This window comes from Micromys minutus (genome assembly GCF_963924665.1).
Source record: "Micromys minutus genome assembly, chromosome: X".
NCBI lineage: Eukaryota > Metazoa > Chordata > Mammalia > Rodentia > Muridae > Micromys > Micromys minutus.
The window spans coordinates 126895219-126921069 of record NC_137970.1 but is presented as its reverse complement, the minus strand read 5'-3'; the positions used below and the strand labels follow the sequence as shown (position 1 = coordinate 126921069).

Below are 25851 nucleotides of genomic sequence, written 5' to 3'. Positions count from 1 at the left end.
TCAATTAGCCACCTCAGTGCTGCTACTGACCCACCCTAGTTGACTAGGATCTATGATAGGAACACAGAAAGCACATCCATGCTCAAGAAACCACTCTAGGTGGCTGAGAGGTCCCTACATGGATGCACTTGTAAAAATCATAACAAAGGTATACTGAACTAGTAGTAGCCTATTTAGAGAACATGGTATATATACAGTCAGGCAAAACAAAAACACTTTCTACCAAAACAAACTTGCAAAAGCATACCCAAAGTACCCAACCCACCTTCTGGATAGTGATCTTCCACAGTGATAATTCGGCCACCAGTGGCTTTTGCACTGGAAATGATGGTGGCAGTGTCCAGAGGTTTAATGGTAAATAAACCAATGACACTGATAGAGATATCTGGAGAAAAATAGTATCAGCTTAGTTTAAGAAACAGAGACAGCTGGGTGGTGGTGGCAGCACATGACTTTTATCCCATCACTCGGGAGGCAGAGATATGTCTGAGTATATCACATAGCTGACATTCTACTTGTTCCTGGCTTAGAACTTCAACATTTACACAATCAACTGACCTTCTTTAGAGAGTTCATCAGCAGCCACTAGTGTTTCATGCAGAGTGACTCCTGCTCCAATAACTAGGACCTTATCATTTTAACTATAACAGACAACCTAGTACAGCACCAAAGAAACAAAATATGGCTACTATGAAAGTCTTCTCAAAGACAATTTGTTTTTGTCCTAATGCCAGCATATTTATTAGTAAATTAATTCACCTGCAAGCCAGGTGTAGTATTCCCAGTCACTTAGGAACCAGAGGCAGGAAGGTTTCAAGCTTAAGGACAGCAGAAGCAATTTTGTGAGACCTTATTGTAAAATAAAACTTTAAGAAAGGGTTGACAATTGTATAGCCTAGATAGCTCAGCAGGTAAAGGTGCTGGCCATCAGGCCTGATGTCCTTAGTTCTATTCATTAGAACATGGTGGGAAGAAAGAATCAATCACACCCCAGGATTGTCCTGTGACCTCCACACCTGAATGCCAATTCAGATTGGATAAATTTCAATGCAAAAAGAAACACTGTTATCTGAATACTATTGTCACCCGGGGGCCCTCACAGCCAAGCAGAGATGTAGAAGAAAGCCTAGGACACCTGCATGTAGTGATGCATCTGCCACACACAAACACATAGAGTTAGCAAATATAATTGGGGAAAAATTGGCTGGCAATGACCCAGAGATAGAGTACTTCCCTAGCATGCAAATAAGGATCTAGTCTCAATCTCTAGCACTCCAAAAACAAAAAACAAAAAACAACAAACAAACAAACAAACAAACCCTTCTCCTATAAAAGGATTCAACAAAGCAGGGTGTGCTGCCACACATCTATAGGCCCCTGCACGTGGAAGGGAAAGTAAGGCAGAAGGTTTCCAAGTTTGAGGCTAGCCTGGGGTACATAATAAGATACTGTTTCTAAACAAAATACAAAAAAGACTCCATTTGGAAAGAAGTACAGATCCAGCAGGCAAAGATCACAATAGACTTAGTAAAGGAAAAGCGACTAAGACATGTCATGTAAGGGCTAGAATGGCTCTCTTTATATAACGGATACTGGTAAATACAGGAAAACTTGTGCCCTTACCTTGGCCTGTCCAATCTGAAAGGTTTCTTGAGTGGTGTAAATAACTGCAGTTTCTGCTCGGCTGGTACGAATGAAGCACATTTCCTGTGGCATGAGTGCAAACCAGAAACCACGGTTAAGAAAAATCAAACTGCAACAGATGGAGATCATTACAGAAAACCACAGCCAATCAAAATGCAGGGTTGTGGAGCCTAGTCTCAATGGATACATCTGTAAAACACTCCCAAATATAAACTTAAGAGAACACTGAGGGAGAGGGGGTGTGAAGACTGTAAAAGCCAGAGGAACATAGAATGTGCTTTGAGACTGTGTCTCCGAGACATGTTAGAAGCCACATCCATAAAGTCTTAACAACATGTCTGAACATGGACAATGATAATACACAATCTAATGTAAATGTAGGTGGGGAAGCCCAGGAGAATGTCTTAACCCTATACAAAGTACTACAGGTAACTAAAGAATGCTGAGAGTCAGAGAAATAAGTCTTCTCCAGGAAGAGCACACCAACTGCCCAGCCCTGAAAACATAAACAAACGTACAAGTAACATTACACAGACTAAGGAGGTTATGTTTCCAAATAACACACACACACACCAACACACACAACCCAATTAATGAAAAAGGAGGTCACGAATTTGAAAGCGAGCAAGGAGGGATATATGGTAAGACTTGGAGAGAGTTGAGAGAAGGGAGGAATATTATATTATAATCTCAAAATAAAAAAAGAAAATTAAGCCAAACCATAAATTTCTAAGTAACAATCTAATACTAGAAAAGAGAAACAAACAGTTCTTTTTCTTTCTTTCTTTCTGACTTTTTAATTCAAGGCAGGGTCTCTGTCCTGGGACTTGCTTTGTAGACCAGGCTGGCCTTGAACTCACAGATTCATCTGCCTTTGTCTCCCGAGTGTTAGGATCAAAGCTGTACATCATCACTGCCCAGCTGAGTGAACAGCTCTTCATACTAACAACAAAATGCATACTCTGGAGTGATGGAGAAGCTCAACTACCAGTGAACAGGTTACACATTTGTCTTAGTTGAATTATCACAGCCAAAAAGCAAGTTGAAGATGAATGTGTTTATTTGGCTTATATGTTTAGATCACAGCCCATCATTGGTGGAAGTCGGGACAAGAACTCAAACAGGGCTGAATTCTGGAGGCATGAGCTGATACAGAGGCCATGGGGATTGGGGGGGACTGTTTTGCTTCCTAGCCTGCTTCCCACAACTTGCTTAGCCTACTTTCTAGGCTAGGACAACCAGTCCAGGGATGACCTCACCCACAGTGGTCTAGGCTCTTTCCCATTAATCAGTAATTGAAAAAAATGCTTTACAGCTAGATCATATGAAGGCATTTCCTCAACTGAAGCTCTTTTGTCTCTGATGACTCTGTTTGTGTCAAGTTGACACAGAAAACCAGCCAGTACAATATTTGACTTTGCTACAGACACAGGAAACGCTCAAGCAGGACCCTAGTGATGTCCTCAGTGATAAGTTTTCTATGTTGTCCCATTTTATGGTTTGGGAAGATTTCTGAAATATGCATTGACTTTTCTTGTTCTCATGGAACAAAAAGTCAGGGCAGAGGCATTGACTTCTGTTGACAAAAAAGCTCAAAACACATTAAAATTAATTTTACCACAATACTGTTAGTAATGATTCATCCATCAATAGTATTTTAACATGTGAATATGAAATGATGTGACACAGCCATTTCCAATGAGATGATATAAATATAAATACTGTCAATTTGAATGCACACATTTTCAAGCTCTAGTGCTAGGATTAAAGATGTGCATCACCAAACCTGGATCCCTGCCCAGTTTTTATGTGAATTCTAGAGACCTGAATGCTGGTGCTTTTACTTGTGTAGCTATTTATCCACTGGGCCATCTCTCTAGACCTATACTAGGCTTTCATTTGAGTGTTTTACAATCCCAGTGCATTCATGTACATAGTCACTTGCTGTTGTAAAAGCTGTATTTTTTTTTTTTTTTGAGACAGGGTCTCATGCATCTTAGGCTGGCTTAAAACTATTGACTGAATGCAACCTTGAAAATTTGACTTCCCAGGCTCCATCTTCTAAATGCTAAGATTTTAGGTATGTACCACAATGACCAGTTTATATGGTGCATAAGATCAAACCCAGGGCCTCATGCATGCTGCATAAATATGCTAGCGCCTTAGTTATATGTTGTAACATGCCATTGGAGCCTGGCCTTATTTTCCCCTCCCCCACTTGTTTTGCTAAAGAACTCCTTCCTTATATCCATTGTGGTTCTTAACCACACCTCAGAACGGTCCATCAGAGCTATCTTTACCCTGAAAACATCCTGTTTCATATACTCTTAACTGCACCTGGCCTCCCCAAACTTTGCTGTTCACCCCATATAAAAGGAGTCCCAAATAAAGCCTAGTTGGCATTCATCGATTATTGAGTGACCCATGTGTCTGTGTGTGTTTCTTTTTCAATCCCCCAGGCCTCTGTCCAAGGCTCGGTCACAGTGGTGGCAGAGATTGGAAACTGAGAACCTGATGGGATTGTCCCCGGGAGCCAGCAATTGTAAGTAAAAGGGAGGGACATATTGGGGCAAAAAAAAAAAAAAAAACCGTTAAAAACAATGACTTAACAACAACAACAACAAAAACAAAACCAACGACTTAACCAAATTCATAAGAAAATGGTTGAATCTAGAGAATATCATCCTGAGTGAGATAACCCAGTCACAAAAGAACAGACATAATATGCAGTCACTGATAGTGGGATGCTAACCCCAGAGGCTCACACTGCCCCAGAAACAACTCACAGACTGTGTGAAGTCCAAGAAAAAAAGTAAACAAAACAAAACAAAACAAAAGAACAAAAAAAAGAAAAAAATGTCATGCTCAATTCTTACACACCAAGTAAACTTTGACTAATTCCGGGTTACATCCTGTTTTACATGTACTTTTTGCTCATTGTAACTAGTAAGACCTTAATGCAGAAGAGTATCAAACCTTAAAAAAAAGAAAAAAAAAAAAAAGCCAAACACTGACACAATTGTATTTGTATACATTTATGCAAAAATGTTTAATTTTTTTTCTTTTATGTTTGTTTTTTAAAATAAAGTTAAAAAAAAAAGAAAATGAATCAAAGAAGAGGTGATATATGTTGATGAGCATATGGAAGTGCTACCATAGCTCCCAACTTACATTTTCCTAGGCATTGTGGAATCTTGTAGATTTATGTTAAGGTGATACATGATTGAACAGGAGAGAGAGATAGGCAGAGAAAGGTCAGAGAGTGGAAGTGGAGGCAAGAGGCAAAGAGGAGATGCAGAGGGAATCAAGATGGCGGTGGAAAAAAAGAGTCTAGATCCTGGACTTAATTGGCAATATGTAGTTATGAATGTTTTAAGGGATTCTATAGGTCTTTTATCTTTATATAGAAGGGCAGTCTGTATCTTTGTCTATTGAATATAATCTTATTATATTTAATATATAAACCTACATGAGAAGAAAAAAAGGTTATTATTATTTTCTAATCTTCTTAAAGTGAAACTAAAATGGGGACGATGAGTTCCTCTGTACTGTTAGCAGTCACCAATTTCTTTTTTGGAGGTTGGTGAAAGATACTCTTTTAAGTGATAATGCTAAAATAAGAGAAATTAGGGCTGAAATGGAAAGAACTTTTGAGACTGTTCAAGATGAACAGACAAAGGGGTCTGTCGCTTCGGCAGATACTTCCGATGAGTCGGGAGACAGTGAAAGCGAAAGCGAGGAAGAATCTAAACTTGAAGAAGAAATTAGGATCCTAGAAAAGAAATTAGACAAATGTAAATTAAAAAATAAAAAGGGCTTTTCTCCAGAGAGGGTCATTGCTCCTTCGGCCCCTCCAGCCTATGCTCAAACAACAGGGAAACAGTCCTCTCCCTTTTCTGGGATGGTTTGGAAAAAGAAAAAAAAAAAAAAAAAAAGAACGTAAACTGTTCCAAGGCTCGGTCACAGTGGTGGTGTGGGCGGTGTCAGTTTTATACTTAGCTTCTTGTACCAAATTTTAGGTTTTATACTAGGAAAACAAACAAACAAAAGAAACAAAAAACAAAACAAAAAAACTGTCATCAGTTCAAAACTTGCAGTAGAGAATTTTATAACTAATCTGGCATCCTTTAAACATACCTTAGTTAAACAGCATGCTCTGTGGAGATAGCATCACTTGGATAGAAAACAATACAATTGGGAATTGCTCAGAACATGGCCAGGTCTTCTAGGGCCATATGGTAGGGGTTTTCATCATCTGAGAAAATCACAGACCAACAATCACATGAATACAACACTACCAGAAACCCACCCTCAACTCCTTCCATCATTCTTGAGAATCAGTTACTCTTACTGCTCCAGAGCATCCTGAACTGCAGGAAAGCCTTGCATGGTTAAACACTTGCTGTAATTTATATTGAGCCTTTATATATCCATCATTCTTGAAAGCTTAGTAAAATATTCTGGGTTAGGTTAGCAAATCATCTTTCAGTTCAGTAACTATTTGGCTGGCTACAGTGTACTACTCCTGTCCAAGTTAATGCCCTTTCTTCCTGAGTCAGCCCTACCCAGCCATACCAGTCTCCGATCTTGTGTCTTCCTCTCCAAAGTGTTGTATTTCTGGCTCATTCTACTATTCGCCCTCAAGAAATTAGAATTTTTCACTCTGAAGTGTCTTATTCATTTTGCCAGTCAAGTATTGAACAACATACTTCTGGGATATCCTAGGATGTTGCTGTAACTAAGGATGCCCTTGAGTATATGGGATCAGTATACCAAAATCACAATGTACAGAGAAGCAGCCTACTTCTTTCAGGTTTGGAAAAGGAGTGTCTTGTGTACACTGTGTTGCCTAGGACAACTGTCTAACCTCAGAACCCCAAATCCTTTCCACAAGATAGATTCATTTGTCTCTGTAGGCTGTCCTGATTTACAAATTCTCACTGAATCCAGTTTTGGTTGAAGATTCCAGGGCTCTTTTTCAGGCTGCTATTTCTGCCCATAGTACAGTGCTTCTCTGTCTCAGTTGCCTTGTCTCTCAGCTATATTTGCTCCCTAGGTTACAATCTGTGCCTCAGTGTCACTCATCTTGCTGTTTCCACTCCAATCTCCTGCCAGAGCTGCTTTCTACAATTAAGTTCTCCTAAGGAGCCACTTATATGGTTCCTGAATGTACAAAAGTAGCATTCTGGCAGCAAATGTAAGCTGCTACAACTATCTAAATGACTTGTCACCAGCTGACTTATCTTTTTCATGCAATTTCTGTAATTCATGAGCAGGAGTCTATCTAAGAAACTCCTAGGTACTTGCTTTTTTGCTTTTTATATAGCTCCAGATTCTTCTATTAGCAACAGCATCATCATAATCATCATCATTATCATCATTATTATTATCTCTCAGGGCCACCCCTTTTACTAGTTCCCACCTTTCTTCAATTGCTTTTCAGACTTTTCTGTTTCCAGCAATCCCTGGCAGGTTACTGGTGATAGAATGAAGATTTCATTAGCATAATTTTCTCAGAGATTACCACCCTACAATAAAAAAGGTAGAACAGAAATCTTGCTCTGCTTCTACCTAAATATGTGTTCAATTGCTCACAATCCACCTTCTCTTCTATTCATAATGCTTATTCCAATTAGTTTGTAACCACACAGAGGATAGAAAACAATTTTAGGATGTGTATGTTATCTTTATTCAGATTTGGTATATAGCAAGTTTCAGAAAAGACTGTGGACAAGTATTTCTCAATGCCTGAGTAGGTCCTTTATACTAATGTGCCTCATCTGGATTGGTATCCAGAGTACCTGAAACACCTAAAACACAATACAACTTTTCAAAAATCCTTTAGTGAACAGTAAGAAAATGCAAGGACTATACAAAACAATCAACAGGAAAATGTTCAGAATACATACCAGTAGATACCCCACAGTGGCAACCAATAAGGTTGATGTTGATTTGAGAGATGGCTCCCACTCGGATCTGATCAAATGCTCGGGTAAAAAAGGCAGCGAAGGTGCAGGCAAAAGCAATGGTCCTGTCACGAGTGGCACATCCCAGAGCCACAATCACCTAAAACACAAAGAACAGGAAGCAGAACATCTCTGGATTTGGTTTTATCCCTTCCCCCATTAAAGCACAGAGACTACATGATATAACTCCTTCTGCACATGGTCAACATTTTTGCAGTCTTAGCATGTCTCTTTCTTGGAGTTTTCCTACCCACCACTGGTGGTATGCATTCCTCACATCCCTAGAGACCAAGGAATGTAATGTCTGTCATCTACTTTTCCCTGACCTACACTTTGTGGATAGTCTGCCCAGTGCTCATCTAGGGTCACAAACTTCTTACTAGGTAGTATCTCTAATCCTATGACTCTCTCCCTTTCAACAATTTCTCACTTTCTTTTAAATCATCTGTTGCCATTCAATTATGTGTCATACTTTCTATCTCCACTTTCCAATCCCACCTTACCCTTCTTCCAGAAACTGCCCTTAATTGGTTATATTTCACATAAAAATTATCAAATAGTATTCTAGTCATTGTTCCTATTTTCTCCTTTCTCCATGGCCTACCTTATCTAGGCCTCCATTCCCATGAAAACCCTAAAGTTAAAATCTTTCCAAGTGGTCTCTTGACCTTGAGTGATATACTGGCTGGTTTTGTGTGTCAACTTGACACAAGCTGGAGTTAATCACAGAGAAAAGGGCCTCAGTTGAGGAAATGCCTCCATGAGATCCAGCTGTAAGTCATTTTCTCAACTAGTGATCAAGGGGGAGGGCCCAGCCCATTGTGGGTTGGTAGACCTGGGTTCTATAAGAAAGAAAGCCGAGTAAGCCAGGGGAAGCAACATCTCTCCATGGCCTCTGTATCAGCTCTTGCTTTCTGACCTGCTTGAGTTCCAGTCCTGAATTCCTCTGGTAATGGACAGTGATATGAAAGTGTAAGCTGAATAAACCTCTTCATCTCCAACTTGCTTCTTGGTCATGATGTTTGTGCAGGAATAGAAACCCTGACTAAGATAAGTGGCATCACAGAACAAATCACCTCTCTTTGCCACAGGGACCATCATGCTCCTGAATTTTGTGATGTTGTAATAGGACCAGTCCTACTGCCTCATGAAGGTTGCAAGAGTACGCAAACCTCTTGTTGATGAGCATACAGAGTGAGTTCTCCAAGTTCTGTGCTCATCCTTTGGGCCACTGGATCTGGAGACTGTGTCTGATTTGCACAATTTAAAAAATCTCTCTCCCCTCCCTTTGCTCTCTATGTTGTAGATTGCTGTCTGTATTTTCTGCTCCCTCAAGAGGGATGCCCCGATGAGGAGTAGATCACATACTCAGGTTAGGTCAGGTAAAATCTTAATTGGACAAATAAGGATGATTGGGCAGTGGAAGGAAAAGGTAGAGCTCAAAGTTTTGGAGGGGGACAAATGGAGGAAGAAGAGAAAAGATGAGAAGGAGGATGGAGGGAGAAGAAGATGGAGGAAGAAGAGGTAGAAGATAGAGCAGACCCACATGGTCTAGAAGAACCTCAAGTAGTTAGGGATTTCATAGCTGGGCAATAGAGTAGTGTAGGCTATATCTGCCCAATCTAGACGTTCAGCTTGTATTCATATTAACTGAGTTGTGTGTTCTTTGCATGGGCATATTGAGGTTGGAGATTTACTGATATAAATCAGTAAATAAATAAATTTACTGATATAAGTCTCTAGTGTTTTCCTTTCATGGGGCTAGAGGGAGCTGAATAAAACCAGAGTGCTGTTGGCATTCCACAGACTATCCATAGGGGTTGGCCCGAAGAACTCAATCAGCTAGCTTTAGGTGTTTTCAGAAAAAAAACTGGTTTGGTTGGCTTAGCAGCTGGCTGATGGAGTCAGGGCCCAATGGCTGCTTAGGGCTGGCCATGGGGGGGGGGAGTGGGTGAAACAACAGAAGCTGGCCCCAGACAGATTTCAATTTTAAAAATTACACATTATACCCCTCCATGTGTCTGTGTGTTTGGGTGCCCATGGAAGCCAAAAGAGACCACAGAATTCCCTGGAGCTGGAGTTATAGGATGTTGCCAAGCATTGATATTGGATCTTTTAGCCATCTCTCCAGCCCCTGATGTGCACATTAATGGTTTCCACTTTATACTGCTATCTTTACACTTCCTTTTGGCAGGCACTCCTGGTTCATATACTCTAGAAGGCTTTGAACTAGCACATGACCTTCTCTGGGAGCAAATCAGAACTTGCCAAGGGGAATGGTGGTAGTGGCTGGTCCCAAAATTAAGATACTGAGAAAGGACCCATGGCCTCTTTTCCCGCTGTCTCTGCCAACCACCTTCCAGCTAACAAATTGTCAAAAGACATGCTTACACTTACCCTAATTTTATAGTGGGTGGCATTCTGGAGTATAAACCTTCAGATCAACAGTAAACAATTTGAAATAATCATGTTGAGCCAGTCACTGTGGCTCACACCTGTAATCCCAGCACTTGGGAGGTAGAGACATGAAGATCAAAAGTTTATAATTCATTTTTAGCTATGTAATAAGTTCCTAGCTGGAGGTCTACCAAAGGGAGGCCCAAAACATGGCTGTTACTGAAATAATCAATGAAGCAATCATACCAGCTTTGATAGGGAGCTCAATTTAGAAAAAAAAAAGAATTGCACTTTTTTTTTTCTAAATGAAGAGCAGCTGTGGATGTAATTTAGTGGTAGAGCATTTGCCTTGCTTCTGTAAGACCCTGGGCTCAATCCATAGCACCATAAGAAAAACAAAATGAAAAGATCCAAGAAGGAACATGGATATTTTTATAATTGTGATGAACTATTACTTAAAAAGTATGCTCTAAATGTCTGTGTTTGAAGAAAAGTTTAGGCCAAATATGGAGGAAGAAGAAGCCAAGAAGCTAGTAAGAGGCTATTGCAGCTGGGGTCTGGAAGCAACACTGATTTGTGTGTTATCAGCAAGAGCAAGCTGGACTTTCTCTGTCCATACTCAGTGTCCAACAAGGAAGGGACCAGGTTTGGCTGGTATAGACATGAGAAAGGCACTACTGCTGTCCTCACTGAGAAAGTCACCCCTCTGAGATTGAGGTGTTAGAAGAGACTGTTCAGACAATAGATACTTCATGAATAGTGCTGTGGGTGGCTGGATATCTTTGGATAACTCAGGGTACACACCACCCCTGCCCCCACCCCACTCTACCCCAATAAGAAAATATGCATTTGGCTACTGCTCAATTGAAAAAAAAAACTTAAAGTATGCTTTAATTCCAGCACTGATGGGTTAGAAAAATGCTATAAAAGGACAATGGGGCCAACAGAGTACAATACCCAAAGAGCTGCTGGGATTGACCATCTAAACAGGGGTGATGCTTGACTCCAGCCAATGGCCATCATGAGGGAATGCCAACTCATTGGAAGTTTCTACTTTCCAAGTGAATCTAGAAATTTGGATTTTATGTAAAATCCTCTAAATTATTAACATTGCAACTCATTAAAAATTGGAAACTATTTGTTTCAAAATATAAAACTAACATGAGTTCTGCTAGTTTAGTTCCTTGTCTAACGAACAAACAAAAATAAAACATAACATTGTGGTTGTCAGAGTTTGTTTTGTCTCTGCAATGTAAAGACAAAAGAAAGCTATCATTCTCTACGTGCTTAAGTCACAAGGTGCTGGTGGTATGCACCTTTAATCTCAGTACTCTTGAGTTAGAGGCAAATCTCTGAGTTCGAGGCCAGCCTGGTCTACAGAATGAGTTCCATGACAGACAGGTTCCCATTACAGATGGTTGTGAGCCACCATGTGGTTGCTGGGAATTGAACTCGGGATCTCTGGAAGAGCAGTCAGTAGTGTTCTTAACCACTGAGCCATCTCTCTAGCACTGGTATTTTTTTAATTATAAGAAATTGCTTGAGACAGGGTCTCACTATGTTTCATTTGATGACCATGAACTCACTATGTAGACCAGGCTGACTTTGAACTCACACAGATCTGGTAGTTCCTTAAGTTGTTTGTCTCTTGGTGGCTGTAAAATTGTCTAGTTATAGGCTAGATGGGACAGAAAGGGCTACTAGGGAACTTAGGACACTTCAGATCTAGAGTGTTCAGCCTGCTGCCTGCTATCTGTATGAACAGGATGCCCAGAGGGTGTTGGGCAGTTTATATATACACTGCCCATAAGACATAGAAACCAGGGGCTGGAGAGATTGAGTCAGTGGTTAAGAACACTGGCTGTTCTTCCAGAGGTCCTGAGTTCAATTCTCAGCAACCACATGGTGACTCACAACCATCTGCAATGGGATCTGATGCCCTTTTTTGGTGTGTCTGAAGACAGCTACAGTGTACTCATATGCATTAAATAAATCTTTTTTTTTAAAAAAAAAAACTTAAAAAAAAAAGACATAGAAACTATCTCTTTGACTTTAGGTGACTACTACTGTTTCTATGGAATGTTTTTGTTACAAAGCCTTTCATAGACTACTACTGACAGTTAATGAGAAAGGACTTGAGAGATCTGCATGATACACTCGCCATGTTTTGTTCAGCAATATAATACTGGATGAATCTCTCTGGGTGTTCTTTCTTGAATATGTCAAAAAAATGCAGTTCTTGGTATCACTATCCAGCACTATAACTCTGTCATTTTCATGGCCCAGTTTAGCCAGAGCCAAACCACATGCTCTTTGAGTAGACAACTAGAACAAAGAGTCAAGTGGTTAGATTTTCTTAGGAGTATACTTAGAAGGAAGTTACTACTTTATAGAATGATAAATTGTTATCTTTAATAAATTTGATTTACCAGACAGGGCATCAAATGAGGGATGAAGTTGCCATCTCACAGTCAAAACCTCTGACCCATAACAGTTCCTGTCTAAAAGCACTGCAGGAACAAAAATGAAGAAAAGCCTGGGGAAGAGGAGGTCCAGCTACAGGCCCAAATTGGGATCCAGCTCAAGGGAAACCCCCAAAGCCTGACACTATTACTGAGACTATGGTGTGCTCACAAAAAGGGACCTATCATGACTGCCCTCCAAAAGGCCCAACAAGCAGCTGAAAGAGTCAGATGCAGATATTTACACCCAACCAATGAACAGAAGCTGCTGACCCCTGTGGTTGAATTAGGAAAAAACTGGAAGAAGCTGAGGAAAAGGGAGACCCTATAGAAAGACCAGTAGTCTCAACTAATCTGGACTCCTGAGATCTCTCAGACACTGGGTCACCAACCAGGCAGCACACACCAGCTGATATGAGTCCCCCAACACATATACAGCAGAGGACTGCAGGGTCTGGACTCAGTCAGAGAAGATACACCTAACCCTCAAGAGACTGGAGGCCCTAAGGTGTCGGGAGATGGGGGCAGGAACAGCTTTGTGAAGATGGGTAGGAGGGGAGGAGTTATAGGATGTGGAACAGTCACAGGGTGGACCAGGACAGGGGGATAAAATCTGGACTGTAAAAAGAGATTAAGTAAAATAAAAAAATAAAATAAAATAAATAAATATTATTTACCAATAGTCTCCTTCAGAATCATACATATGGTGGTTAACACCTGTAACTTCAGAACTCAAGAAGGAGAATGAGTTCAAGTCTAGCCTGGCCTTAGTTGAGATCATATTTCAAAACAAAACAAAACAAAAACCTTCCTTAAACCAATCAACTCACCCAGCCAAAACAAGAAGAAAGTCAGAGTTAATAAGAGGAGGCACATTATCTTTACAACTTATAACCATCAGTCAAATTCCATTATTGTCTACTAACTGGTAAATGAAGATTTTTGTATATTAAGGAAGAAAAAAACCCGGGATGACATATATGATGTTTTTCAATATTCTACATTTTTTGCCTACATGTCATCAGCTTTGTAAACAGAGGGCGAGGCCATATATATATATTATTGGTCTGTATCTGGCTCTCAATTAATTTGATAATTGCATCTGCTCTTTCTTTTGGCATTGGCCTTCCATACCAACTTTCTGCATCCTCAACATCTGCAACAAAACAAAGGATATTTACTCCAGGTGCTTAATGAGCCAGATCATCTGAACAGGAGTCATAGGAATAAGAATCCAACATAGGTGGGTCCTGAAATGCAACTGCAGTAAGAAAAAGCAGCCTAAGAAAGGTCCTGTGGCTTTTGAGGGAAACACAGATTCACTTGTTGGTGAATGGAGGATTTGATGAAGGAAACAAGCTGAAAAGATAGACAGGGAGAGTGACGATTATGTGTATTCCACAGGGGCTGGAGAGGTGGCTCAGTGGTTAAGACTGACTGCTCTTCCAGAGATCCTGAGTTCAATTCCCAGCAACCACATGGTGGCTGACAATAATCTGTAATGAGATCTGATGCCCTCTTATGGTGTGTCTGAAGACAGCTACAGTGTAGTCACATAGAATAAACAAATCTTTAAACAAACAAAAGATCAAACCCACAAAAAGTTTAGAAAAGGAATCAAAGATCAGATAGAAGGATCAGTCTTATAGAAAGATTGTGGTTGCTGTAATGTGCTTTCAAGAGTGATCAGGAAGTAGACAGATTCTTTGTGAAGTTTAATAAAGATGATGAGGACTTAGTGACAACTAAACTAGCAGAGAAGGAGGAGGGAATGTATAAGAGATACACTCTTAGTGACTGGGTATGTAAGGAGGCATGTAAGACACAGGTAAAAGAAAAACATTCAGGTTCTGGAAGGGGCTCATTGTTAAAGTTGTAATTTATCAAATCTGTGGACTCAGCATAAGGCTGTATTTTGGAAGAGCCACAGATCAGTTTTATTCTAAAATATCTATCATTGATTACCCATACCCTTTTCAACTACTTAAACTTGGAAAACTAAATTGAGGTAGAAAATTCTGGATGATAATCTTAAAATGTGCAGTTACATCTTGTATTATGTCTCATTTTCTCCCTAGTTTTAACTCTTTCATAGTCTGCCCACTCCCTAGTGGATTAAGTGAATAAAAATATAATAATGAAAGTGAAATCTGAACTGAAATTCCACTGCTTCAGAATGGCCATACTAAGTGTATAGTTTGGGATTGGGCAAGTATTTCAGTGGTTTCCTTAAACTAGCTGATGTTCTTATTTATGAGTTAATTAGACTAAAATTATTTTATTTAAAAAATAAGTTTCTCTTTCCCGAGCCCCTAGTTCCCAACCTTCTGTGCTTTGTGTGTTGTTCCAGAAAGTCTGGGTCTAGACAAATGAATATGCATATACCACTTTACTCATTGGCTTACCCCTACATATACCATACTTTCTGACTATGAGTCATACAGACCCTTCCCTGTTAGGGAAATGTTCTCTCTTGTGAACTGCTCCACCAGCCATTCCCTTACAAGGGTAGAAAACCATTTTTTACTTGGTAGGAAGGGTTTGGGCTACCTCTCCTATCCTAACCAGACATATTAGCTAGTGAAGTCAAGAGAGAGAAGCACTCTCTAGCATGTTACCAGCATTAACATCGTTCACTAAGGAAATCATCAGCCTAGCCAGTGCTTCTTTCTACTCCATAGACAACTGTTTTGAATACTCACAGGAACAAAACACTTGGCATGCCTTGGGCCTTGAAGGTTTTGGCAACCACAGCAGTGGGCTTGCCTCTTACTTGAGCTGCCTGTGAGAATACACGGCATAGGGTCTCCACATCATGGCCATCCACCACATAAGTATTACACCTGTAATTGAGGAGGTTAGATTACATGAAGAAGAAAGATGGGACAGAGAGACATAGGAACAGAGGCACAATTACCCAAAGGCTTCACAACATTTCTGGTAGATGGCAATGTAGTGCTCAACAGACATGGAGCTACTGTGTCCAATGCGGTTCACATCAAAGATTGCCATAAGATTGTCCAGATTGTAGTAGGATGCAAAGGCAAATGCCTCCCAAACAGAGTCTTCTGTGGACTCCTCATCCCCCAGAAGACAGAACACCCAGTAGCTAGAAACAAATCAAGAAATAGTTAGAATTCTTCTGGGGCTCACTTGGGCCACTTCAAATGCATTTCAGGGAGATAAAAATAGAAGGAGGAGGGGGAGTGAAGGGAAGGAAAGGAAGGGAGGGAGGATAGGAGTGGGGGGGGCAATGATGGGAGGGAGGAAAGGAAGAAGGAAGGGAGAAACCCTAGGAGGTGCTTCAGACTCCAATGTCCTTAAGATAATTTTCTTCATTAATTTTTCCCTAGCTTAGCAGCAGAGAAAATGAAATCCGAGCCTCATGAGACGAACTTTTACTTTTGACTAGCAGTCTCATTACAGCTCTAATACCATTTTGGGGGCTGCTTCTGTTGCCTTTCTTGGTTTTTTATCAAGCAAGAGGGAATGAGAAAGTAGGTCTCTGAAACATGTAAACAAGGTACATATGTTTTGTTTTTTTCAGAATGCTCCATTTTTAAAGCAGTTCTGAACTTAAATTTTTATTTATAATCATCATAGTAATGGAAACATCCTCCACTATAAACAGTACACTTCTCTGCAGCAGAGACATGAGACATTTATATAGGAAAAAGTGCACTCTAGACCTCATAAAAGTACTGTGAGTTTTAGAAAAGTCTTTGTAAAAAATGTTGTATTTCTTTTATATGTATGAATGTTTTCTTTGCATATATGTCTAAGACAGTGTCAGGTCCTCTAGAACTGGACTTACAGACATTTGTGTACTGCCACATAGGTGCTAGGAATTTGATTTGGGTCCTCTGGAAGACCAACCAGTAAGTGCCCTTAACTGCTAAGCCACCTATCTTCCTATCTCTTAAGAACAATGATTAAACTCAAGGTAGTAACTAAGAGGCTATCATGGATAATACTTTTTAGCAGTTCTGTGAAAATGGAACAAAAAGGCTGCTGTAGGGATGGAGGAAATCCAACCAAGTACTTCAAAAGGTTGTCTATGAATTGGAACAAGGTCTCCAGAGATCTAGGTAGTTATCTCCTGAGATCCCAGGAAAGAGAAGCACCGCACCCTGGAGAAACAGAACCAGAAGTGCTCTGGATTCAGGCTCACCACATGTAGCAGAGGCTTCAGGAAGTTCCAGGTCTAAACCAGGCATTTCATTTGTAGGCATTACAAGTAGCAGATGAGGAAAGGTCCAAAAAAGAGACTGAACCAACCCAAAAGCAAAGGACCTGTGTAACTAATATCTGTGCTACTAACATTTTGGGGCTCTTAATTCAAAGTACATGTTATTCATTTCATAGTAAAAATTTTCAGGACAAAACATGAAGCTGAATCAGAAAATATTAGTGTCCTAATGCTGCAGCCACCATTAACATCCAACAAGAGATATTAGAACGGTTCCACAAATGTAATTTATTTACTGCTTCAATACTGTGTAACCAGAACTTTCAAAACCAGCATTGGCTTCTCAAACTAATGAAGCAAAGTGCAGGGGTGAAATAGAGTCTGGTAAGCTCCTTACCTGGCTTGGCCAAAGTACTTGCCAGTATATGCCATCCCACAGGCAGCCCCTAGTCCTCGCCCAGGCCATCCTGTTGCTACTTTAACAAATGGTAGTCCCTGTAAGAGAAAATAAACCTAGTGAATATAGGAACAGCTACAGGACATGGGCTTTGGGCAGATTTGTGGCACCAAGTGCAGGCTACTCCTTTTTACCTACTCAGCTATTAAGAACTAGGACATCATGAGTTTTGCAGGAAAATGGATGGAACTAGAAAATAATCATCCTAAGTGAGGTAATTCAGATCCCAAAGGACATGCATGGTATGTACTCACTATTAAGTGGTGTACTGGTTGATTTTGTGTTAACTTGACACAAACTGGAGTTATCACAGAGAAAGGAGCCTCAGTTGAGAAAATGCCTCCATGAGATCCAGCTGTAAGGCATTTTCTCAACTAGTGATCAAGGGGGGAGAGCCCAACCCATTGTGGGTGGAGCCATCCCTGGCCCAGCCCATTGTGGGTGGAGCCATCCCTGGCCCAGCCCATTGTGGGTGGAGCCATCCCTGGGCTGGCAGACCTGGGTTCTATAAGAAAGCAGGCTGAGCAAGCCAGGGGAAGCAAGGCAGTAAGTAACATCCCTCCATGGCCTCTGCATCAGCTCCTGCTTCCTGACCTGCTTGAGTTCCTGTCCTGATTTCCTTTGGTGATGAACAGCAATGTGGAAGTGTGAGCTGAATAAACCCTTTCCTCCCCAACTTGCTTCTTGGTCATGATGTTTGTGCAGGAATACAAACCCTGACTAAGACAAGTGAATATTAGCCAAAAAAATACAGAATTCCCAGGACACAATCACAGGACTCAAGAGGTTAACAAGGACCCAAGTGAGGATGCCTCAATCTCACTTGGGAGGGAGAAGAAAGCAGTCAGGAGGGGAGGGGGCAAAGGCAGGGAGGGCTCAGGGTGAGAGAAGAGACAGGGAGGGGAAGAGGGAGATCATGATCAGGTATTGAGGGTGGGACAGGACTGAAGCCCTGAGGGCCAGTAGAAAGAATGGAAACAGGCAACCTCAGGAGGTAGGAGGTGGGGGCACCCACTAGAATGTACTAGAGATCAGGGAAGTGAGAGACTCTCAGGACTCAAAGGTAGGGGGACCTTGGATGAAGTGCTCTACAGTGGGGAGAGGGAACTTGTAGAGCCCTACTCCAGTGGTCAGGACATCAAATGGAGGGATGGGGTTGCTATCCCACAGTCAAAGGCTCTGACTCAGAATTATTACTTTCTGAAGGAACTGCAGGGGAAAAATAGAGAAGAGAATGAGGGAAAGGAGGTCGAATGACAGGCCCAAATTGGGATCCAACTCAAGGAAAGGCCTGGGGCCCTGAGACTGCTACTGATCTTGTGTTGTACTTGCAGACAGGAGCCTAACATGGCTGCCCTCTGAGAGACCCAATAAGCAGCTTAAAGAGTCAGATGCAGATACTAGTACCCAACCAATGGATGGAAGCCAGGGACCCCTGTGGTTTAATTTGGGAAAAGTTGGAAGAAGCCCCCAACACATATACAGCAGAGGACTGCTGGGTCTGGACTCAGTCAGATAAGATACACCTAACCCTCGAGAGACTTGAGGCCTTAGGGAGTGTGGAGGTCTGGTGGGGGGGGTGTGGGAGTGAGGATATCCTCTTGGAGCTGGGAGTAGTGGGTTGGTGGTGGGGGTGAGGAGGAGGTATGGGATGGGGACCCGTTGGGTGGCAGACTGGGAGGGAGATAAAGTCTAAACTTTAAAAGAGCATTAAAGAATAAAAATAAGTAATTAAAAAAAGAAAGCTGTCTGTGTGTAACCCAGAGAGGAGAGCATGCCAGTAAAGCAGCTTGAGGTTCTGTTTTGCTTCTCTAAATGATAGACTATGACATAGAAATTTAAGCCAAATAAACATTTCTTCTCAAGTTGTTTTTGGTCAGAGTGTTTCATTAGTAACAGAAAAACAACTAGCGTAACAAGATCTGGTTCCCAGATGTCTTACATGCTCTTAGATCACAGACCTACAGCATCTTTTCCTCCTAGCTGTGAAGCTAAAGGCAAATAAGCCTTAGGACTTCAATTTTTGGCACAGAGTCAGAGCCTCCACTAAAAAGTAGAAGACTATGAGGCAGACTGAGATTATGGGTTGGGTACCAAGCAAGAAGCCTGATATGGCACAAGGGCCCTGAAAAGGTTTCTTAGCTCACAAAAAAAAAAAAAAAAAAAAAAAAAAAGTCGTAAGACGTTTCTGGCCACCTCAGCAGGAAACATAGCCACCAGCAGCTAGCTGTTGAGGACCACAGCCAGAGGTATACCTGGCCACCATGGGAGAAGGGGCAGTGACTGAGGCAGCTGGGTCTGGTCTTCGTAGCCAGGGAAGATGGTGCTGCTGCTGCTGATCACCTGAGTGGCAGACGGGCTTCCGCTGGTCGCCTTGATGCAGGAGGATGAGTAGTCAGGCCGGGACCTTCAACAGTATCAGAATCAGGCTAAGCAACTCTTTCGAAAGTTGAATGAACAGTCCCCCACCAGATAGATGTATGTACCTTGGAAGCAGGAGTCATGACTTTTCACTACATTGAGCAGGGGGTGTGTTACTTGGTTTTGTGTGAAGCTGCCTTCCCTAAGAAGTTGGCTTTTGCCTACCTAGAAGACTTCCTTCATTTGAGTTTGACACCTTCATTCAGAAAACCAAGAAACTCTACATTGATAGCCGTGCTCGGAGAAATCTAGGCTCCATCAACACTGAAATGCAAGACGTGCAGATGATCATGGTGGCCAATATTGAAGAAGTCTTACAGCGGGGAGAAGCACTCTCAGCATTGGATTCAAAGGCTAACAATTTGTCCAGTCTATCTAAGAAATACCACCAGGATGCGAAATACCTGAACATGCGCTCCACTTACGCCAAGCTTGCAGCAGTGGCTGTATTTTTCATCATGCTGATAGTGTATGTGCGGTTTTGGTGACTGTGAGATATGAACCTAGTCACTAGTAAGGGAGAACCTAGAACCCAGCAGGTGTATGTTTTCAGGAAACTGAGCTCACAGAATCCAAGTGGAACTTCTGCCTCTCAAGACCTTGCAAGAAAAGACCTGTCCTGAAAATGAAAGATGGCGTCTCGTTTAAGGAAGCCTGACCCATGTGCAAGTCTCTGTGGGGCAGAGACTTTCTCTGGGTGCTAAGCCATATGTATTAGGGAACAGTAGGTTGTCTGTTTTGTTTCTTTCCCTCCCAGCACCTTTGTGAGACAGCAGAACTGGGGCATTCTCTTTGATGGCGCCATCAGTGAGAGTTAAGGTAACCAAACCATTCTAGCAGCATCCAAAATTCTGTCAAAGAAGGCGGCCCTTTGGGGAGTCTTAACTTTAATCGACATCCCTTTGTTGGTAATATGTGTGGTGGACTTTCAAGCAAGACTCAAAGTATGTGAAGGTTAATTGCTGTGATGCGCAGGTCCTATGTGTTGGCCACTGTAGGAAGTTAACTTTTGTTGTTTTCCTTTTATATTTTGCTTATTGCACAGTTGCTTTGGAATTAAATCAATTATATTAATAAAAAAAGAAAAAGGTCTATTTTTGTAGTTCAGCATGGCCTGGGACTATGTAGTTTAGGCTGGCCTAAAACTTGGTAATTTTCTTGTCTCAACTGCCTAAGTGTATAGATTAATGGTATGCATCATCTCACCCAGCTAACATTCTTTTCTTTTTGTTATTAACTATTATGCATTGAAGGGCACAACTTGGGAGTGGCAAAGTAGAATAAAGGGAAGAATTTGCTTCCAGGTAGTGCTTATCTTTCTCCTAGCCCTAACGTGTTTCAAGAAGCTGTTTATACAAAGATCTTTTGGCTACTTTCCAGGATTACTCAGCTAGAAAAATAAAAGTTGGTAAAATTAAAATCCCATCAGTTTTGGGTTGATGATTCTTCCAAGTCATTCCCAGTTTTCTGTATGTTCAGCAGGGCAGATTCACTGAAGTCATGTGCATCTCAAAGCAGAACAGAGGATGAGAGAAGTATGATTTGCCAATGGGAACTTCAATACTAGCTGGAGTGAGGTAGAGTACTACTGAGAGAGAGAGAGAGAGAGAGAGAGAGAGAGAGAGAGAGAGAGAGAGAGAGAGAGAGAGAGAGAGAGAGAAAGGAAGGAAGAAAAGATGGCCACATGCCATCTTTCCTGGTCACACATGTGATACAATTCCAAGTGGGCCTGACTAGAACAATTTCATACTATAACAAAAAAAGAAAATAGAAAAAAAAGAAAGAAAGAAAAAGAAACAAAATAGCAAATGGCCCATTTCAAGCCCACTGATACATGGTGCCTTTAAAGAGTATGTTAAGAGCAAGCTTTAAGTCTTAAAGCACAGAAGATGAATGTAGGTAGGAAGATAAAGAGTTCATGATTAGCTTGTGTTACATGGTAAGCTGAGGGCTAGCTTAGTCTTTACAAGTCCTGACCTCTTCTGAAAAAAAAAAAAGAAAAAGAAAAAATTCCAACTCAAACCAACCAAACAAAAGCAAAAACCAAAGCCCTACTACTAAAACAAGCAAGCAAGCAAGCAAACAAACAAACCAAAAACCCAACCAAAAAAAAAAAAAAAAAAAAAAAAAAAAAAAAAAAAAAACCAAGCAGCAGTATTCCCAACACCATACCTTTGAAAGGATACATCGGTTACATCGGTCATTGTCTGGGTTTTCGGGGTCTTCCTGTTTATATCTCATTGTATATAGCACAGACATGATCTCAGCAACACTGCTGCATGGTGTGAAATGGCTGAAAGGCAAATGTGATACAATTAAATTCTCACAGGCAAATGGTTCTCAATGGGCACTGTGTACTTTTATGTATAGCAGCAGTACACTGTGTCTTCCAACTAGAAGCAACATTCATTTCCCCTAGCCTGACTGAATTCAGTCAAGAATCAGGGATGCTGGGCCATGACCCCCCATGCTTGAGGCACTAAGAGCCATCTTTGAGAGGTCAACAACCTCCCAATCCCTCTTTCTCTCTGCGCACAGGGACACACTCTGAACCTATCACTCTTCTTCTATCTGAGGAGCAGCATGCACTGGGGCTTATGCTCAAGTGAATGACTTGAGCATTATTTCACTCATATTTATCATTTGTAGAACTTTCACATACTTCATTCTATCAGAACCACCACATAAATTGCATCCTACTACTTCAAATTAATTTCTCTTTTTAAAGAATTTTGTAATTTAAGTATATGGGTGTTTTGTCTAAAAATACATTTGTACACCAGAAGAGGGCACTGGATCCCATGGAACTACAGTTATAGATGGCTGTGAGCCACCATCTAGGTACTGGGAATTGAATTCAGGACCTCTGGAAGAGTAGCCACTGCTTTTAACTGCTGAGACATTCCTCCAACCCCTAAAATGAAATGTCCTGTTTTCTCTTCTCTTATAGGGGAGAGAGAACAGGATAGGAGATAAAACCTACTCTCTGAAAGTATTTCCCAGCTATCCAATTTGACAGAGCATTAATATTCAAAAGATAAGGAGCTCAAAAATTTAACAACAAACTAAAGTGGGTAAATAGTGTAAATAGATTTTCAAAGAACGAAGAATGGTCAACAATTGTATAAAAATGTTTATCATTATTAGTTATCAAAAATGTAAATATAAACTACAATAAGATTCAGACATGGTGGCCAGTATCTGTAATCCCAGTATTCAAGAGGCTGAAGCTGGAAGCTAGCTTAGATAGGGGTAACATGTAGGTGACCAAGTGTGATCCCCAGCATCAAAGAATCAATCAATCAATCAAACAAACAAACAAACAAACAACTGTAATGAAATATCTTCTCACCTATCCAAAAAAAAAAAAAAACCTATTATAAAAAACAAAGAGTATTTGCCTTATAAAACCAAGGACCGCAGCTCAGTCACCAGAACCCAAGCCTTAAAAAACAAAACAAAGCAGAACAATAGAGAGCAACTTCTGTACTATTTAATCTATTCCAGGATAAAGTAGAGGCTTATAATAAGCATTTCTTTTTAAATGACTGCCCCTGAAGTAATTCTATAGATTAGGCTGGCCTCCAACTCACAGATAAAATGCATGTGCCATCATGCCTGTTTAATATTTGCCTCCTTAAACCCATTTCTCTGTATTTGATAAAATTAAAAGACATAAATAAAAGTATTTGCTTCATTAAAAAATAAAGTGTGGCTAGACAGTTAGTGTACACCTTTAATCTCAGCAATTGGGAGGCAGAGCCAGGCAGTCGGAGGTCAGCCTGATCTACAGAGTTTCAGGACAGCTATGGCTACACAAAGAAATCCTGTCTTGAGGTGGGAAAAAAAACCTAGTGTGATGCCATGTAACTAACTTAAGTAGCGGTTGGTGGTCATGGTGGTAGACCTGAGATAGCACTAAGACGAATAAAACAAAAATGTAAAAAAAAAAAAAATCTTGTGTCTTAACTACCTTGTCCTCTTAATGTCATAGTCCAGGTTTCAGACCAAATTATTTTTGTAGTGCTGGGGATGGAACTTAGTGCCTTGCATATGTTGGCAAATAGTCTAATACTGAGATGCACTCCCAAACCCAGGGCATGATGAAAGAAAAAAAAAAAAAAACATTTGAAGTACTTTGTTTGGCTACAACGACATGAAATTAAAAACAGAAAAATAGAAAACATTTAACAGAGTTGTGGAAATTAAACAATGAACTCTTATAAAAATCAAAAGAAAAAATACTATAAAGAAAATTAGAATAAGCTGCATGAAAATAAAAGCAAAACACAAATTTTATGCAGCAAAAGCAGTGCAAAGAAAAATGTATGGCTAAAACTCATTTTTTTTTAACCATTTCTTTCTTTTTTTTTTTTTTTTTTTTTTTTTTTTTTTTTTTTTTTTTTTTGGTTTTTCAAGACAGAGTTTCTCTGTGTAGTCTTGGCTGTCCTAGAATTCACTCTGTAGACCAGGTGTGACTTCAAACTCACAAAGAACTGCCTGTCTCTACCTACCAAGTGCTGGGAGTAAAGACATATATCACCATTGCCTGGATATTTTATACAATTTCTAATCAACAACCCAACTTTACTACTTAGTGAACTACAAAAGAACTAAACCAAAAGCCTTTAAGAGAAGGAAAGAATAATAAAGATCATAGCCGAATTAAAAAATGGTTTGGCAAATGAGGATGAAAAAATCTACAAAACTAAGCATATTTTTTTGTGCAATGCTGGTGATCAAGACCAGGGCATGTTAGGCAATGCTTTGCTCTGAAGTACAATCCACAGGACCCAAAGTTGGTTCTTGCGAAAGATTAGCTCATCTCTACAGAAATAAACAAGAACTTTTACAGTTACATCAACAACTGTATCCTAAAAAACTTTGTTATTAAAAACAAAACATTTTAAATATAATTCTGTAAGTAAAAGTTGTCTCTTATCCCTTAGATACTTAATGATGTTTTTAAGTTATTTATTCAATTTATTTGAAAAAATCTATTCTGAAAGGTTTTTATAAGATTTATCTTTGTTTATTTGCCATAACATAAGCTGATGTAAGATCAACGAACTTATCTAATTCAGAAAAAAAAAAACTTTGTTAATCAAAGTAACTGGAAAAATTCCTAGAAAGAGAAAACTTAATAAGACCTGGTTAGTATTAGTAAGCCTGAATAAGCATACAAGTACTAGTTTATTGAAAAAACTGTGGAGAAGACAGGTGTAGTGGTATGTGCCTTTCATCCCAGTACCCAGGAGGCAGAGGCAGAAGAATTTTTCTGAGCTACAGGTCAGTTTGGTCTACACTTGGAATTCCAGGACAGCCAGAACTATCTAAACATATATAAAAGAATCCCCCAAAAGAGAAAGACAAAAAAAGAAAAAAAGAAAAACTGTGGGAAAAAACCTGTGGACAACCAGTGTTATAGGCCCTAATTCCAAATATTGTGGAGGCAGGAGAATCCTTTGGATTCAGTTCAGGGCCAGCCTGGACCACATGGACAAAACAACCTGTTTTTTATCATGCCCCGCCCAGTCACCTGCTGATCAGTGCAAAGTTACCTTTAACAAATATCAGCAAACCCAATAACCAATATTTCTTACGAACCATCCACTAATTTTTTTGAAAGTACACCTCTGTGTGCTACCTCTCATATTTTCACTTTCCTGTCCCACCTCCTGGAGCACTGCCTCTGTGGTGTGCTCTTAACAGAGCCAAATTTATTTTCCTGAGTAATGGTCACTCAATCATCACCAACCCCAGTTCCACTGCAACTGCTTATACACAAAATGACATTTCTAGCTAAAATGCCAAACTAGAGCTAGCTTGATAAATACTAGGGAACACTGCTCATTCACCCGATTGGGTTCTAGATTTTTCCTTACCAAGGTCGTATAGGCTTCCAGAACTTTGGTCACAATGTAGTCAGGGGTGTACCCCTGCCACCAGGGCTGAAGAGGACTGAACTTCATGGGCATCGAAAAGCAGTAGGTGTCCCTCAGAAGGCAGAAGATGGAGGATAACGGCAGGTTCCTTTCACTTCACAGCTTCAGAAAGAACGACCAAAGAACCGCATGGTAAGGCCTTCCCAAGCCCCTTACCTAGTAGTGGTCGAGGAACCTGTGGCCCTGATGGAATGGATTTGCAGGCAGTTGGCCATGTCCCGCAACACCTGAAATGTCTTCTTATCAGGCCGAGTTGTGGGCCATCTCACCACTTGCCTCAGCTTCAGACATCCTTCCTCTGTGTTGCGCTCTGCAGCTCTAAATGGACGGTCAGTTAAAAGGCCCTGGAATGCCCCGCCCAGTCATGCCC

At 40.6% G+C, this 25851-nt stretch overlaps 1 protein-coding gene and 1 pseudogene across 2 annotated transcripts; one reads left to right on the top strand and one right to left on the bottom strand.

Moving 5' to 3' along the window:
- On the bottom strand, positions 1 to 25772 carry TKTL1 (transketolase like 1; the record flags this gene model as incomplete). Its single annotated transcript, XM_080910268.1, is given in 19 exon segments — positions 1 to 50; positions 266 to 385; positions 559 to 637; positions 641 to 655; positions 1624 to 1707; positions 5782 to 5789; positions 5792 to 5849; positions 5853 to 5899; positions 7554 to 7710; positions 12169 to 12239; positions 12242 to 12332; positions 12477 to 12517; positions 13485 to 13625; positions 15185 to 15312; positions 15387 to 15578; positions 17056 to 17153; positions 21709 to 21829; positions 25638 to 25730; positions 25732 to 25772. Coding segments are annotated over 19 exon segments (1635 nt in total).
- Positions 19436 to 20024, top strand: LOC308414609 (vesicle-trafficking protein SEC22b-like; annotated as a pseudogene). The gene has a single exon. The product of its transcript is annotated as a vesicle-trafficking protein SEC22b-like (transcript).
- Positions 25773 to 25851: the final 79 nt, after the last annotated feature.